Genomic DNA, 17,769 nt, shown 5'->3' on the forward strand with positions numbered 1-17,769 from the left:
ATTACCATGTGTGTGTGTATGTGTGTGTGAGAGTGGAATGAGAGAGTACAAATTAGTACACACACAAACAGCATGCCAAATCTTCTACAATCCCAAAAAAAGAACAAACCAATCTTTAAAAAATAAATATGAAGAAAAATCAATAGGCAGAAGAGAGGGAAAGAAAAAGGATCTCATTACATTTTGTTCTGTGTCCCTTGAGGCAGAAGAGAAATAAATACAACTAGCAGTTTAAACCTAAATGAAGAAGGCACTCCTAGTATAACATAGCAGCTGGCACATGTCAGCCATTTTGCGGTAGACTATGTCCTGTCCCTTTGCAATGTGACTCACAGCCCCTACCACAAGGAGCCTATTTCCTCACTCCTTGAATCTGGCCTGGTTTTCTGAACTGCTTTGACCCATAATGTGCAACAGAAGTAATCTTGCAACTGCCAAAGTTAGGCTTTAAGAGGCTCTATATAGCTTCTGCTTTTTCTCTCTTGAAAAAATTCTGCGATCATGAAAAGAAGCCTAGTCTAGCTTATCAGAGAGTAAAAGGCCATGAAGATAACTAAGACTAACAAGCCCTAGTCAAAATGTGATTAAGACCATTCTGGACCATCCAGCCCATGATCAGATCCTAGGCTCTCTTCTCTTACTATTACTAACGTCTTCTCTGACATTCTACCTCTTAAACCATCTACCTCTCCTGTGGCTTAAACTATAAACCATATACTGAATTCTAAGTCTATAATTCACCTCCAAAGTCACCCGTACTCCTCCAGATCCATAGCTTTTGGACACCATCATTTGGATGGCCACAGGTACACATCATTTGGATGGCCACAGGTACATCAAATTCAAGTAGCCCCAAATGGAATCAACCCCATGCTTCTCTTCCTACAAGTCTATCTTAATTAAGTGATGTCCTCAACCACCCAGTTGTTAGATCCAAAAACTTTAACCCCCTTCCCTCCATAACCAGCAGGTCACAAGTCCTCTCCATTCTACTTCTTTAATATCTCTGGAATCCTTCCCTTCTCTCCATCTTGACTACTGCTACTGTAATAATTTTTTACTTAGATGACTACCAAATCACAACTGGTTATCCTGACTCCAGTCCTGCTCTTACTTTCACATTAAAGTCAAAGACATCTAGAACTGAGACCTGATCATGTCACTCACTCCTCTGCCTTACTCCTAGAATGACAGCCCGTAGCTTTAGGATAAAATCCAAACTTAGCTTGACATATAAAGTTCTTTATGCTCCTTGACTATTTCTTCAGCTTTATCTCTCACCAGCTATCTCCTTCCCCTATTCCAGTCACTATCAACACACACAAACACTATACATACAATTATAACCACACAGAAATGTTTTGCAGTTTTTTAAATGTCACATGAATTTTCTAGTCTCTGTTCCTTTATATAGGTTTCTCTCTCAACATGAAACAGTATTTCCTATTCTTTTTGCCATGCTAAAACCTATACATACAATGAGACTCAATTCAGCTATCATATTGTCTATATTACTTTTTCGACACCCCACTCTACAGCCAATGGAATTTAGGTTAGGCTTTTTCAGTATAAGTTGCCAAAGCATTATGTGCTTACCCAAATCACATCATTTAACACACTGAATTCACACATTGCAATAAGGCATCCAAAGAGGCAGTGGGCAAAGTCTGACTAGAGCCAAATCAAGAACAATGTAAGAACTAAAGTTGAACCCCTAAGTTAAAGGCATGTTATAGAGGACCTTAACAGCATAAAAGAGAAGTAATGACTTGATGCAGCAAAAGCAAGATTTTTAGGTAGAGGTGTGACTGAGTTACAGCATGATTAGAATTGGGAAAAGTTATGTAGTCTAACTCCTTTCATCTTATAAAGGAGGAAACTAAGCCCCAGAAAAGTGATGTTCTCAAAATCTCTTAAAAACTGTAGCTTCAGGAATGTGAATCTGCACGAGCCATCAGAATGTACATGGAAAAGGGAGAGGCTGGAACCACAGAAGCCTAAGTATCAAGCCCACTGTCTAACACAGTATCACCAGATAGAACTTTCTACAATGATGGAAATGTTCCATACCTGAACTTGTCTAATATTGTAGCACATATGGCTACTGAACCCTTGAACTTCTAACTTGCTTTAACTGACATCTAATTTGCCATATGTAGCTTCTGTAGCTACTGTAAAAAATCACACAGGTATAACACATTTCATGTTCATTATGGAATGGCTTGAAAAACAATTTACTTCTACTAAGAGAAGAGACTAAAAAACCAACTGAATACTTGAAGATCAGATAATAAACATTCTCTTACCTCATCATAGCTTGCAGTTCTATCAATCCGGTGAATAATATCAATATTCACATTCCCCAATCGTTCAGCAAATGTAAGAAACTACGGAAAGGGAGATATTTAATATACAGTCATCATTCAATACTTATCACATCTTGAATATCTGTTTTGAGTGCTGCAGAATAATTACATGTCTCCACTTGCCTTGTGAAAATGTAAAGTTTAAAGTTTCCATAACTTTAAACTTTTCACGTACTATCATTACAAATAACAGTATGTTTCTTTTGCAATTTCATACCTGTATTTTCAATCAATCATAAAACATATAATTGTGTTTTATAACTAGAAGTAGCCTTCACTGATGAGTCATAAAAGATAAATGTAAAAACAAACTCAAAGACATAGTCTTAAACGCCATGTACTACTATATGAAAATAATTAAATACTTCCATGAATGTATTTGCAAAACTTGAGTTAAAAAAATAAAATTTTCAAATAAAATTTTCATGCTAAATTGTGGTGGATCCAGGTGAAAGTTGGTGATGTGGCTTCCCTAGATCTACTGTCGGTTTCATAATCCGGTACAAGCACAGGGATCTGGCTAAGTCGATGCAACAATAGTGTTTTTAAACACATACACACATACGGTTGATACAAAAACAAAGAAACAGACGACAAACTGAAAGTGGTGTCATAGCCATTAGCTGGAAATCACTCACCTCCTCCCGCCGGCTCGCCCCCCGCCCTGCAATTTGGCCAGAGCAATGGAGAACATCTCCTAAGCAATTAGTCTGTGATAATGAATTTCACTCTGGACTAAAGGGAATCCCAGGCAGGCCAGACCCCACAAACCACGGGCGAAATGTGGTGTTCAGACGTCTTTAACCACCCCATGTTTACTACACCCGCAAAATCCCTCTCCATTGCTAGGCAAGAGACTCACGCTCCGCCCAGAACACCTCAGCCACCCGGGGTCCCGCTCAGACCGAGTTCCAAAGCTGAGGCAGTAGGTACCCACAGTTCCTGGCCCAAGTTCCTTCGCTCACCCTGTGCGTGTTCTCGGTCTTGTGGGAGACGGGCTTTGTCTTCATGGCTGCAGAGACGTAGGGGCCCGCGAGGACCTAGTTAAGGGTCGAAAGGATAGAACCGACGATACGGAGGTAAGCTTGCTCACACACTTGTACGCTCCGATTCCCAAGGTGCTCAGACTCCATCACGTGCGGCTTGTGCCCCTGGGCGTCGCCATATTGGAGGAGGGAGGAGCCTGGGCGGATCACGTGGGCGGAAAAAGCCGACTGAGCAGTCGCAGTCTCTCCTGGGAAGCAGGCTGCGACGCGGAGAGTTGATGTCAGAGTGGGCGTGGAGTTCTTTTTCTCCTTTCAGGGAAGACTTGTAAGAAAAATATGTATTTTTATTATAAAAGAAAACCTCCCTGTCAGCATTATCGGTAAACAGTCACCACCCTTTACTATGCGCCTTATGCCACGCAAAGCTCCTTACATGTAGAATTTCACAGTAAAGTGCATTGTGCACGCTACATGGACATAATTGAAGTGCATAGTTTTAAGACCCTTTGGCATACGAAGAAAGCAAGGATATGCAGTTGGTAAGTGGAAGTCTAGCAGAAGTCTCTGAGCGCCAAAGTCATATTCTTAACCATTACTGTCTGAATAAAATTGAAAAATATAACAGGAGTTTTAAAGAAAAATCTTAATTTCATACACAACCAGTTAAAATTTTGGCGTTTTTTCTTACCACTCCTATGTTTTTAAACATAATTGTACAAGCAGCTGTGTGTGTATTTTTTTTCACTTATTCAACAAGTATTTCTTGAGCATCTACTTGGGCCAAGTACTGTTGTGTGAGCCGAACAAAACAGACAATAATAATAGTAATAACCAATAATAATAATAATCCTGTTTGGAAGTATTTAGTCTGAGGTGCTTACATCTTAGACAAGGAAAGATGTTAAGTAGACAGTTGAGTTTATTCCTGCCCAGAGCTTGGTGTAGAGGTCAAGACTGGAGGTGTGACTTAAATACTTTAAATACTCTTTAACTACTGAACCATGTGGAGTATTTACACAGCCATGGAACTGGATGAGATAATTTAGGGAGAGAGCTATGAAAAGGAGGGTGAAGAAGAGGACCCAGTTCATCCGTGGAGTGCTCCAACATTTAGCAGTGGCCTGGAAGGAAGATGGGATAGAGAGCCAGTGAGGTAGATATGGACTAGTCTTGGCATGGAAGAAGAACTATACTGAAAGCTAAGGCTAGGGAAGTAGCTGTCGAATCTGACAAGGTGAAGGTCACTGGTGACCTTGACAAGTATGGTCCAGTGTTGAAGAAAAGAAGCAAAATATGCATAGACTGTGGAAGGAATCAAGTGAAGTAGATCTAACACTTTCATATTATTGGCATTACAACATCAATATTTTCTATGTCATCATGGGGTTGTAAATATTTTTAATAGCTCCATAGCATTTGTGGACTTTTTTTGCAGAGGTACACAACTTTAATAACTATAGATTAACAGAAATAATAAGGTACAATACAGCAAAACACAGGTGGAGTAGAGATGGATGGGACAGAAGGACACTGAATATGATCACAACTCCTAATGGGTGATTCCTTTGGTGCCCTAAGGAGGTCATGAGACACTTGACTCATGTCAACAACAACTGCAAGTTTAGTAAACCACCAAGTCTGGAAGATAAGTAGTGGCAGTAATGCTGAGCTTAGGATAGAGGCAGGGGCCCTCTTTGTTACAAGGTGTTAATACTTAAGGATGTCTGGGCTCTGAGTGTTAGGTCAACATTGTTTCATCAGGAGATTGTCCTCTTCAGGACACTCTCCTATTTCCTAACACTAGATGGAGAAACAGGTCCCTCCACTCAGAGTAACCAGGCTCCATTATTCCTTGGCCTTTTGATGTATACCAGCCCTACACACCACTGTACCCTATAGCCAGCTTTACTCTGTTTACCAAGCGCCCTTCCTAAAGATGGATTGATTTGAAGCAGAGAGTGAGCAAATCCAGAGGAGATGGGAGGAAATACAATGGTGGGATTTGAGGGACAGGAGTTAGCTAGAGGAACAGGAGTTAGCACACCTAACAGGTGTGCACCATGTTAGCTCCTTCCCATGCGTCAATGAGATTGCTATTGCTCAGGAGCACCTGCTCCCTAGGTTTGAAGGCTGGCATCCCAAGGTAAAGGCAGCTGGCACAGCAGAAAGCATTTTACCCAGGTAGAAATTTCTATAAGCCAATCTGGGTTGGGAGCTCATCTGTTCCCTTGACTTCTCTTGTAACTGAGGCCACAGGTAGAATTCTTCATCTTTTTCCCCTTCTCCACACAAAGGAGCCCACAGGGAAGCTGCATCTGACTTCATAAAATCTTCTGGATCCAGCTGCTCATCTGAGTCAGATCCATGCTCTCATCCTCTGTGTCATTAGCTGAGAGGGTCCACAGCAGGCTTCATCAGAGGAGAAGACTTCTTGGCAATAGAAAGCTTCAGCTGACTAGAAGAATCCACTTCAAAGTTGGGTTTTTGCCAACAATCCGTAAAGAAAGCAAGCTTTCACTTTGGTAACAGGTGTTCTTGGACAGACTGTATCTCTTCAGGGTTTAAGGGCTCCTGCCACAGCTCTTTCACTTCCACAAGACCAGAAAGAGTCAGGACCAAACACAGTTTAGATGTTGTCCTCCCTTTGCTATTGTTAACTACAGCTGTCTGTACCAGCTCTTTCAGAAAAAGACATCCACCAGGCCGAAGGATCGGCCATCTCAGCCAAAATCTCAGCACTGTGCTGAGTAGTGTTTCCAGGAATTACACCCAACAAAATAATGTCAAAGCTAGATTCTTTGTGGGCAGATTGCAACAGCTAGTTGACGTTTTCCACCAACACTCGGCCCTCATTGCTGGTTAATGTTTGAAGCTTGTCCATCAGATCTTTTAGAGCCTCCACTGATGATGACTAATCCCAGGCCACTGCCACAAACTGGCCAGCTGAGATCCCATAATCTGCCATTCCTGTAGTGCTGATGGACCTAGAAACTACTGTTCAGGGCTCACTCCTGGCTTCTGGATTTTTTAAATAATAAAGCATAGAAGTGCCCAATATTTGGCTGGCTTCCAGTAAGCTAACTGACTTTTTTTCTTTAGGTGGTCCTTTGCCTTAATGCATCGCATGTCTCTTAAGGAATTCTGCGAAACCTGTAGACTTTCTTCTTAAAAAAAAAAAACAAATACACTCATTCACACTCAAGTATGTAGATGATTTCAGAAAATTAGAAGTCTTCAGTCACCTGAACGTAAGAGCCCCCACTCTAAGCAATATTCCCAATCTATTTTGCTAAAATCACCCCCAGGTAATTATGTCCCCTTTTCTTTCTCTGTTATTTATATTTGATGTTGGAGTTAATGAGACAATAGGGAATGGAGAGAAAAATGAAAACTCAAGGACACTAAAAGAACGGACACTTGCAAGTTACATATGCATTGTTACTCATTATATGATCTTCATGTACTGGCATACCTTATTTTATCATGCTTCACTTTTTATTGTGTTTCACAAATATTGCATTGTTTTTTGTTTGTTTTTACCAATTGAAGGTTTGTGGCAACCTTACATAGAGCTAATCTATCAGTACCATTTTCCCAAAAGCATTTACTCACTTTATGTCTCTGAGCCATATTTGGGTAATTCTGGCAATTTTTCAAACTGTTTAATTACTTTTATATTTTTATAGTTATCTGTGATCAGAGATTATGACTTGCTGAAACTTCAAATGCTGGTTAGCATTTTGTATCAATAATTTTTTTAAGTTTTTATTTCAATTCAAGTTAGTTAACATACAGTGTTATATTAGTTTCAAGTGTACAATATGGTGATTCAGCAATTCCTTACATCACCCCTGCTCATCACAAGTGCACTCCTAATCCCCATCACCTATTTAACTCATCCCTCCTCCCACCTCCCCTCTGTAACCATCAGTTTGCTCCGTAGAGTTAAGAGTTTGTTTTTTGGTTTACCTCTATTATTTTTCCCTTAGCTCATTTGTTTTATATCTTCCACATATGAGTGAAATCTTATGGTATTTGTCTTTCTTTGACTGACTTATTTCACTTAGCATAATACTCTGTAGCTCCATCCATGTTGCAAATGACAAGATTCGTTTTCTCACTCATTTGACTCACTTTATTGCAATATTTGTATTATTGTGATCTGAAACTGAACCTGCAATATCTCTGAGGTGTGCCTGTATTGACACCTCTCATTGGACAACTTATGTATATAATATGATGGTTAAAGAGCATGGATGCTGGAACCAGATTGTCTTGAGCTTGAGTCCTAGCTCTGCCGTTTATTAGGGGTGTGACTTTGGGGGAGCTATTAGCCTCTCTGAGCATAATTTCCTTAAATGTGAAATGAAACTAACAAAAGCACTTATTTCATAGGGGGCTGTTGTGCAGAATAAATAAACTAATGGATGAGAGGCACTTAGGATGGTGCCAGATACCATAAATGTGCAACCTTTGATAAATTACTTAACCTATTCGAGACCCAACTTTCTGATTTATTAAATGGAGATGACAATAGTCCCAGTCTTTCAAGCTACTGTATTGGCATACAGAAATGGAATAAATATTTGCTGAATGGATAAATAAATAACCATTTATTCTCTAGTATGTAGCTACCTACCAAGTTTTTCAGGGCAGAAACCATGCACTTTTTCAACTTTGCATTGCCAGCATGTCTCTTGAACTTAAGAGTTGTTTAATGAATGTCTGTTGAATTAACAAAACATACAACACTTTATTTAACCCTGAAAACTTAGGAGTAATATAACTCCTGCTAAGTAATATAATATATAAGTAATAAGAAATATAGTTCCAAGGCTAAGTTTCTTAGGCTCTGTGGAATATCTGAAGTAGCCACACAAAAAAAAAAAACCCACCTTTTTAAAAAAATGTTTATTTTTGAGAGAGACAGAGTGAGAGCAGGGGAGGGGCAGAGAGAGAGACAAAGAATCTGAAGCGGGCTCCAGGCTCTTAGCCATCAGCACGGAGTCTGAACCATGAGATCATGACCTGAGCTGAAGTCAGACACTTAACCGACTGAGCCAGCCAGGCGCCCCAAAACAACTCTGTTTTTATGAGTACCTCCTTGCCTCTGGCTTTTCCCCTCTGTGTTAAGGCCTTGAATACCCCATGCCATCCTCTTTTCCCTCCTACTATTGTTCTGCTTCATCCATTTATCCCTGGCAGGAAATGTATAATTCCTTCATTCCTTCCTTCTTAAGCTTGATCAGGGGCTCTTGGGACTTTCCCTTTCTAATCTTTGTTTCCTTATTGCCTAGCACACTGCAGTTTCCAGCCCAGGGGACTATATGATCCCATGAGGAGTTCACCCAGCCTAGACATGGAAGTGGAGTCCAGAGAAGGTTTCTGGGTAGAGGTGACATCTAAGCTGAGACTCAGAAGATGAATAGAAGTTAGCCAGGCAGAGGAGGAGTGTGGACATGAATGGTGTTATGTAGGTAAGAGGAACAGTATAAAACGGAGGGAACAGTATATGAAATGATTCAAAATGATTGAGTAAAATTTGCTTATTTTTAATTGCTCATCCTAAGCCACACCCTGTCAAGTTAGCACTGGGCATTTGACATCATCCCTATCATGCTTGGGCCAATAACAGCTTCCTGATTTATAAAGTAGGGACAATAGTCATATAGGCTGCTGAAAGATTAGATAAGGTATTATATGTGATGGTCTGGAAGGGGTGGGTCTGCCTGGGGGCTCAATGGCTGAAATCAAACCAGAGATGATCCTCACTCAACAAGGGACGAAGGAAGTGAGATTGCAAATGAACAAAGAGGAGTGAAGTGAAAGAGAAGAAGGATTGGACCAAGGAGGATCTTTTAGTGACTTGTAAGCCATAGGATAAGCTAATCCAAAGATCATTCCATTCTAGGGGTGCTTGGGTGACTCAGTTGGTTGAGTATCACACTCTTGATTTCAGCTCAGGTCATGATCCCAGGGTTGTGGGATCGAGCCCTACCTAGGTCTCTGCACTGAGTGTGGAGCCTGCTTGAGATTCTCTCTCTATCTCTTTCTCTTTCTCTGCCCCTCTCCCCCAACATCTCCCTCAAAAAAAAAAAAGTCAAAGATTATTCCATTCTTGAGAGACTATGTACTGTTTACAGTTGTGTGGCAATCAGGCTGCATCCAGAGCATGGAAGCTGGACCCAGAGGAACAGCTGGGTCCCAGGTGTGGGATTTTCCATGTATTAGCTGATAATTGGACTAGTGACTTCATCACTCAACTTCAGTTTCCTCATCTTTAAAATAAGCACCTGGGTGAATCTTTAATAGGAGCACCTGGGTGGCTCCTTCAGTTTAGCATTTGACTGCAGCTCAGGTCATAATCTCATGGTTCATGAGTTCAGGCTTCCCATTGGATGAGCACAAGTCCCACATCCAGTGAGCTTGAGTCCTGCTTCAGGCTCCAAGGAATTCTCTCTCTCTCCCCCTTGCTCTCTTTGCCCCTCTCTCTAAAAATTAAATAAATAAGCATAATAACCCAATCTGCTTTTTTACTGCCTGGTTGGTAAGGAGATCCTTGATGTAAAGCAGGTCAAAGTGTCCTGTAGCCCATACAGAGCTATGCAAACGTTAGTTATTATTATTGTTATTGTTTCTTTTTCAATTATGTGACCACTCTTTGGCACTGGGACCCCTGAGTGTCTATTCCTCTTTCCCTTGTTTAAAGCTCAGGTATCAGAGACATCAGACCAGAAATTACAGATTAGTGGGTTTCACAAGCCCAGCATAGCCCACAAGTATGTTTTGTTTACAGTATTCTTAAAATATTTTAATTTGTCAAAAATCTAGAGATTTTAGGTGAAAATCCAGATTTCCAGCTTCTCTTTAAAAAATCCACAAGCTCACCCACATTCAGAAAAGCAACAGTGAACTGGAACTGAATAGTGGCAGCCCCTTTGCCTCCTCCCCTGGCCCAAAACTGCTTTGTGTCCACCTGACCCCATGGGCATTTCAGTTCGCAGCCCCTGCATTAGACTCTTCTGAGTGTAAGGCTATTATCTTCAGTTTTAAACATACCTCTTGCAGCAGATAGGTTGTTGCTGCTACTGCTGCTTTTCTTGTTGAATACAGTGAGTTACTCAGCTTTTTACAGGGGAGTTGGAATAGTTCTCATTTCCTGTTAGAATATGGGTGACACCCTTCACCATCCGTGGAAACAACACACACACGCATACACATGCACATACGCATGTGTGTGTACACACCATTGCTGTCTATGTTCAGCTTGTTTTCCTTCCTCATTTCCACTCACCATTTGCATTTCTGTCATCAATGTTAATTTCCTTATTTTCTTTTTGAAGATACCAGAGGATAACCTAATTAACCTGCCTTTTGAACAATTTAAACATCTGCATATTTTTACATATTTTCATGATTTCTACTCTTTAGTTTTAAATGTTTACTTATTTATTTTGAGAGAGAGTATGTGAACAGGGGGGGTGGGCAGAGAGAGAGAGAGAGAGAGAGAGAGAGTTCCAAGCAGGCTCTGCATAGTCAGCACAAAGCTGACATGGGGCTTAAACTCACGAACTGTGAGATCATGCCCCGAGCCTAAATCGAGAGCCAGACATTTAACCAACTGAGCCATACAGGCATCCCCGTGATTTCTACTTTATATTTCTATCCTTAACTAGACCACTGATGTCTTCTTTAGGAAGGATCAGGAGTCTTATAATTTGGATGTATTTCTCCTTTTCCATTGCCCACTCTCTCTTTGGGTTATGTCTTTGCATCAAATTGGTTTTTGTCTTGGTTGTTTTACATCATAGTTGCATCTTTGAATGAGAGGCGAGATGAGCTTGGACTCTGCTGTCAGGACTTCAGGCTTTCTTGGTCTGCTACTACTGTGTGGGCCTCACTTTACTGAGTCCCTCATAGGGTTGTTATGAAGACTCAGTGACTTAGTAATCTGGTTTTCAAAGTGTGGTCCCCCTACCAGGAGCATCAGCACGCAGTGGAAACTTGTTAGAAATGCAAATTCTCAGGCTCCACCACAAAACTTCTGAATTAGAAACTCTGGAGGTGTGGTTCCTGTGATCACAAGCCTGCCAGATGATTCTGATGTAGGCCCAAATTTGGGAATCACATGACTTAATGTATTTTAAAGCACCTAGAACCTTAGCACATACCTTATTCTTGGTGCCTAGGCTTCAGGTTAGGTAACAAGGAGGGCCTGTATCCCTAGGCTGTATTTCTTTGGCCAAGTAACTGGTTCAGAATTGAGCATGTGTCCCAAGCTGGGCTAAGAGCCCTATCTGGAACTTTGGCTAGAGTTATAGGGAAAGAGGAGCTTCTTTATCTTTGATGTGTCAAGGTAATAGAAGACTGAAGCTGTTGGTGGCCATTGTCACTGCTAGGGGAAGTTGGCCTGAAAATGAAGTTTATGCAAAGGAAAATAGAGATGAGAGAAAAATAGGGAAGGAGGGGTGTTAAGAGGAGAGGGAGAGAGAGAGATCAAGAGATTAACTACTTTGAACCACTGGATCCATCCAGTCCTTGGATTTTTCAGTTACCTTACTTGATTATTTTGCCCTTTTATGCCTAAGGCCATTTCAGTTGGGTTCTGTCACTGGAAATCAAAATAATACTTGCACAACTAATGTAAAATTTTTGTTTTGCTGATAAACAAGGCTGGAAACTTAAGCTTTCCTCTCAAAACAAATACTTATATGAGGAATAAAAATTTTAAAAATCTGGATGACAAGAGTCAGTGTAATAGATTGGAAAGAATATCAGGCCAGGGGTCGGAAAACCTGAGTTCTAATCTTGGGAGGTTCCCTCCACTGTGTGACATTGTAAAATTAACCCTATGTCAAAAGAAGTAATGTACATATTCATGATTTAAGTGTTGTATCATGTGAAGTCGAAGAATTAATAGAGTTGCTTCCAGAATTCCTTACATATATAATGGTAAGTTTTCAATATTAGTAAGGGGAGGCAGAGGAAGAGACACTTCTTGGTTTTTCATATGCCACTCTTTGATCTAGAAGATAGAATACTTAGTTTTTTTAAAAGATTATTTATTTTTGAGAGAGAGTGTGTGCGTGCAAGCAGGGGAGGGGCAGAGGGAGAGGGAGAGAGAGAATGCCAAGTAGGCTCCAATCCATCAGCACAGAGCTCAATGTAGGGCTCGGTCCCATGAACTGTGAGATCATGACCTGAGCCAAAATCAAGAGTTGGATGTTCAGCCTACTGAGCCACCCACATGTCCTTATGATAGAATACTTTTAAAAGATACACTTAAAAATGTATCTGAAGAGGATGAAAAGATATGCCAAAGAATGGGGGAAAATATTTGCAAAACACATATCTGAATAAAAACTTGTATCCAAAATATGCGAAGAACTTTTAAAATTCAACAGTTAAAAAAACCCAATTAAAAAATGAGCAAAAGCATTGAATGGACACCTTACCAAAGAAGAATCACAGATGGCAAATAAACATATGAAAAGATGTTCAACCTTATAAGTCATTAAAAAATTGCAAATCAAAATAATAGTGACATACCACTACACACCTATTGAATGGCTAAGTTCCAAAATAGTGACAACACCAAATGCTGGAGAGGGTCTGAAGGAACAGTAACTCTCATTCATTGCTTGTGGGAATGCAAAATAGGACAACTATTTTGAACATTTTATTAATTTAATTATTTACTTATTTATTTATTTAAAAGTAATCTCTATACCCAACATGGGGCTTGAACCTACAATCCTGAGATCAGGAGTCCCATGGTGTATGGATTCAGCCAGGCAGGTGCCCTGGGACAGCCATTTTGGAAGACAGTTACCTATTTCTTACAAAGCTAAACTAAGGCTTATCATATGGCCTGGTAATCACTCTCTTAGTTAAGTTAATGAATTGAAAACATGTCCACACAAAAATCAACACATGGATGTTTATAGCAGCTTTATTCTTACCTGCCAAAACTCAGAAGAATTAAAATGTCCTTAAATAAGTGAATGGATGCACAAACCATGGTACATCCACATAATACAATATTATTCATCAATAAAAGAAATGAGCTATCAGGTTATGAAAAAACATGGAAGAAGCATAAATGCATATTGCTAAATGAAAGAAACCTATTTGAAAAGGCAGCATCCTATATGACTCCAAGTGTGTGCTGTTCTGGAAAAAAGCAAAATTATAAAAGCAGTAAAAAGATCAGTGGTTGCCAAGAACTTGGGGGTAGGGTGAAAAGATAGGGAGAAAAGAAATGGATGGAGTGCAGGGGATTTTTAAGGCAATGAAATTATTTGTATGATGCTGTAATGGTGAATACATGGCATTATACCCATAGAACTATGCAACTCAAAGAGTGAACCCTAAAGTAAACTCAGACTTTAGTTAATAATGATGTATCACCATTGGGACATTCATCATAACAAATTTATCATACTAATGCAAGGCACTTATAATGGGAAAAAATGTAAGAGGACAGAAAGTGGATATGTGGGAGATTGGGCTCTGTGCTGACAGCTCAGAGCCTGGAGCCTGCTTTGGATTCTGTGTCTCTCCCTCTCTCTGCCCCTCCCATGCTCATGCTCTGTCTCTCGCTGTCTTTCAGTAATAAACAAACATTAAAAAAATTTTTTTGAAAAAGAATAAAGCCAATTTTTAAAAATTGCACTTCATCTTAATTCTTCCTCCTTCTAAACCAAAAGTTCCCTGGTAAACATTATGGTTACCTAATACGGAGTCTAGAAGGATGACACCCTACTCTTAAATGCTAGCAGTGGCAAGAGGAAGTAGGACCAGAATGTCAATACCAGAAACCAGGAAAATTTGGATCTGTGAGATCCAAAGTAAATCAGAAAGAGAAATGAGTGCCTAATAACACCAGAAGAAAAAGTTATTTACTCACTAGGTAAGTCTTTATTGAGTGCCTACTGTTAGGCACTTATCTAAGGGTTGAAGATACAGCAGTAAAAAAACTCCCTAACTTTATGGGGCTCATATTCTAGTGTGGGGAGATGAAAAATAAACATGCAAATCTATAAACCATTAGATTGCAATAACTGGTATAGAGATAAATATAGTAAGTGGATAGGGAGTGTGGCAGAAACCTTTCAGTTGTTTCATGGAAGTTTTTCTTTTTCATCTTTTAGAAGGACATCTGCCTCAAGTTTTAGCTAGTGATGTTGCCATATGTTTCCTCCCCATTTTGCACCTAGGTATAGCTTTGTGACCAAGCTCAGTCCAGTGGCTTATGAGTGGAAGTGTTTCATGTAACTTGCAGGTCATTTGCTGAAGGGCAAAGCCACTTGCCTTGGAACCTCTCTTTCTTTTCCCCACTGGCTAAGAAATGGCATTAACTGAACCATCCTTGTAAGCCAAGTGTGGAAGATAGTAGAGCCCCCAGCCATAGACTGTTCAGTTCTTCACTTTGCATGAAAAGGAAATATGAGCTACATCATTTTTTGATCTTTTGGCTATCACATCTTAGCTGGTACCTAATTTAAGGAGCATCAGAGCAAAGTGGGAAAGGTTTGCCGTATTACATGAGGTGGTTAGGGAAGCAGAAACCCGAAGGAAGGAAGTGAGGGAAGGAGCCCTGGGGCTACTTGGGTGAAGATAATTTCAGGTAGAAGGACAGATTGCAGGAGCCAAGATGCCTTGTAGGACTGAAGAAAGAAAGACTGCTGTCCTCTTCTGGAGCATTAATAACTTGGTCTGTGCTTGTATTCATGGAATTCCAGAGACAAAGACACTGTGGTTTCAACATATACTCTTGGATGCATTCTCTTAATCAAATATTATATTTATGATAAAATGCTATCTAGGAAGATGTATTTTCCAGAGATTCAGTGGGGATTCAACCCAAATTATGAGTAATCTTCCACCTACAAGCAATCAGAACCCTAATGCCCAGGAACTTCTCAGTCAAAAGAACCATGCAGTCACAGCATAGCAAACACGCCTCATTTTACAGGCTAGGAAACCTCAAAGAAACAAAACAACTCACTCAAGAGGACACAGTAAGTTAACGGCAGAACCAGGAACTAAAATCCAGATGTCCTTACCCTCAATTTAATATGCTTTCCATTACAATCACCTTTACTTCACATTAAGCATCAAGATGGTGGTGAATGTTTCAAATAAAAAAATAATTCTGTTGACTTTTAGACTGGGTTTAGTTGAGGAGTCCATTATTTTATTTCAACAACACATTTTCTTTCCTATGATTCCTTATTCAAAGCAGCATCAGATGAAAAACTACTCTGCTAACACACAAATCAGATAATCTGGATGGGGGTGATTAGTATTAATAAAGGACTTGGAGCTTTCAAAGTAGTTAGAACTCATCATCCCTTCTGATCCTATGGTAGCCCTGTGAGGTAAACAGGATAAATATAATTTCCATCATATTATAAGTGAAGAAGTAAAATAATCCCAGAGACAATAAGTGACTCAGCTAAGGTCACACATCTTTGATTTATGGTGCCACACTTTCTTACCCCAGGTTCAAAGGACTTGTTGCCACATGCATCCTCCCAGATGATTAACTGACACGTTACAATTCTTACCACATACGAGATACTGTTCCAAGTGCTTTGTATAAATGACTCATGTACTCTTCCTACAAGGTAAATTCTATAATCTCCACATACTTCTGGGAAAACAGGAACAGAAAGACTAGGGAACTTCCCTGAAGTCACATAGTGTCATAAAGCAATAAGAGCACGGACCCAAACATATCCAGAGTCTGTGCTCTTAGCCACTGCACTGCACTATGCTCCCTAATTAGGACTTGGAACCAATTTTATGATTCAGGTAGATTATGGACACACTTCAAGAGTCTTTGACATCAAGTTCAGATACTTCATAGCTCCTAGGACTGTCACAAAACCTTCCTTTCATGTGTATGGCCATATGAACTTATTATCTACTTACATGATAGGTGTGATCAAAATCTGATTTTTTTTAACTTTGACAAAAATTTGGGGTGGAGGAAGAACTGCATACAGTAATAACTACTTTGACATTAATGTTGAAATGTTTTTCTGGGTAGGAGTGAACCACTTACTGTTCTGCAGAAGAATCAATGCTAAGAAGTCATCACTCTCTTTAATTCATTAGTAATATTGAAGCGTATAGAAATTGTGTATTATTTTAATTTACTGCCCATTCTTTTGATAGCACTACTTCAGTTTTCCTTTAGGGAACCGCCTCTCGGTCTGTGTGATTTCAATACCAGCCATCCTCTTTCCCTGAGGTTGGATACATGACCCAAGCCAAGGCCCAGTATATTTCCTTGAAAAAACAGGGGTAGGTATGTGAATCTAGTCAGTCCAGTGAAAGTTGTCCCTAAGACTTTTACATGAATTATTAGGAAACAGAAATCCTCTTTCTACTTAACAATGAATACAACAGAGTATAAGCTGGAAGCTGCTGGTGGCCTGAGAGAGCCTGGAAGAGTGCAAAGCCTAGGCTCAGAGCTGTCACACCACTTCCACTGTATTCTGCTGGGCAAAGTGAGTCACAGAAGCAGACCACCTTCAAGGGATGGGGAAATGGTTTCCACTTCTTGATGGGAAAAATTCAAATTTCCATTGCAAGGGGCATAGCTACAGGGAGGAGTGAAGAATTAGAGCCATTTTTGTAATCAGTCTACCACACTCATCTTTGTTCCCTTTATAAAACCATGGTGGTGAGGAGATAACATAAACAGATGGATACCGCGTCTTAACCAGATGCTCACCAAGGGAAGCAGATTCCTTCAGCCCATCAGGCAGAGTCTGCTGCTACTCTGTGCTGATATCACTTGGCATGTGAGATTTTTCTTTAACTTGGAAATGCATACAGAAACCCTGTTATAAAAGAGACTTTAAAGGTAATCGGATCCAACCTCCACATTTTTCAGAAGAAGAAACCAGACCCTGAATTAGCGCCATCACTCCAAACTTTGTTTCGATCATCACCTCACCTTCTCACCCAGGGTCACACAAAGGCAAGCCTAGACCCTAATCTGGTGACTCCCAGTACACTAGGCTTTCCATCATCTTGTGCTATTCTTTTCCCACACCATGGCAATATATAATACAGTCTGCATACCTGAACTTTGGAGTTAGTCAGCCTGGTTCTAATCCTTGCCTTATCACTTGTGAGCTATAAGTGAACAAATTATTCAGCTCCTGTGGATGACCTAGTAGTGCATACCTCATAGGGTTCTTGTGAGGATTAAGTGAAAGAAGGTAAATAAAGCACATAATAAGAGTTCAATAAATGTTCTTTTTGAAAAACACACCACTTTTCTGCCTACATTTAGTCTGGGTTAAGGAGTTAGGGGAATTGAAAATATCCTACCTCCTAATATTTAGATGTCAGACAGTAAATCATTCTTTTAAAATCATGTTGGAGTAAAATTCCAT

At 40.0% G+C, this 17,769-nt stretch overlaps 1 protein-coding gene and 1 pseudogene across 3 annotated transcripts in view; both read right to left on the bottom strand.

Annotated features, from left to right (window-relative positions):
* UTP20 (UTP20 small subunit processome component) overlaps nt 1-3,510 on the bottom strand; it is a 100,197-nt gene extending 96,687 nt beyond the window's left edge. For 2 of the 3 annotated variants that reach the window (XM_039245583.1, XM_039245582.1), the window contains exons 1-2: nt 3,332-3,510; nt 2,307-2,387 (exon numbers count right to left, since the gene is read on the bottom strand). In XM_039245583.1, coding sequence (XP_039101514.1) covers nt 2,307-2,387; nt 3,332-3,376 — 126 coding nt within the window. In that variant the 5' untranslated portion in view covers nt 3,377-3,510. Of the gene's footprint in view, nt 1-2,306; nt 2,388-3,331 lie in introns of those variants that run through there. The other variant, XM_039245584.1, reaches the window with a different exon arrangement.
* Nucleotides 3,511-5,396: 1,886 nt separating this feature from the next.
* On the bottom strand, nt 5,397-6,317 carry LOC120240749 (annotated as a pseudogene).
* Between the last annotated feature and the right edge of the window lie 11,452 nt (nt 6,318-17,769).

The sequence above is a fragment of the Hyaena hyaena genome, unplaced genomic scaffold (genome assembly GCF_003009895.1).
Source record: "Hyaena hyaena isolate Hyena2069 unplaced genomic scaffold, ASM300989v1 scaffold_261, whole genome shotgun sequence".
Lineage (NCBI taxonomy): Eukaryota > Metazoa > Chordata > Mammalia > Carnivora > Hyaenidae > Hyaena > Hyaena hyaena.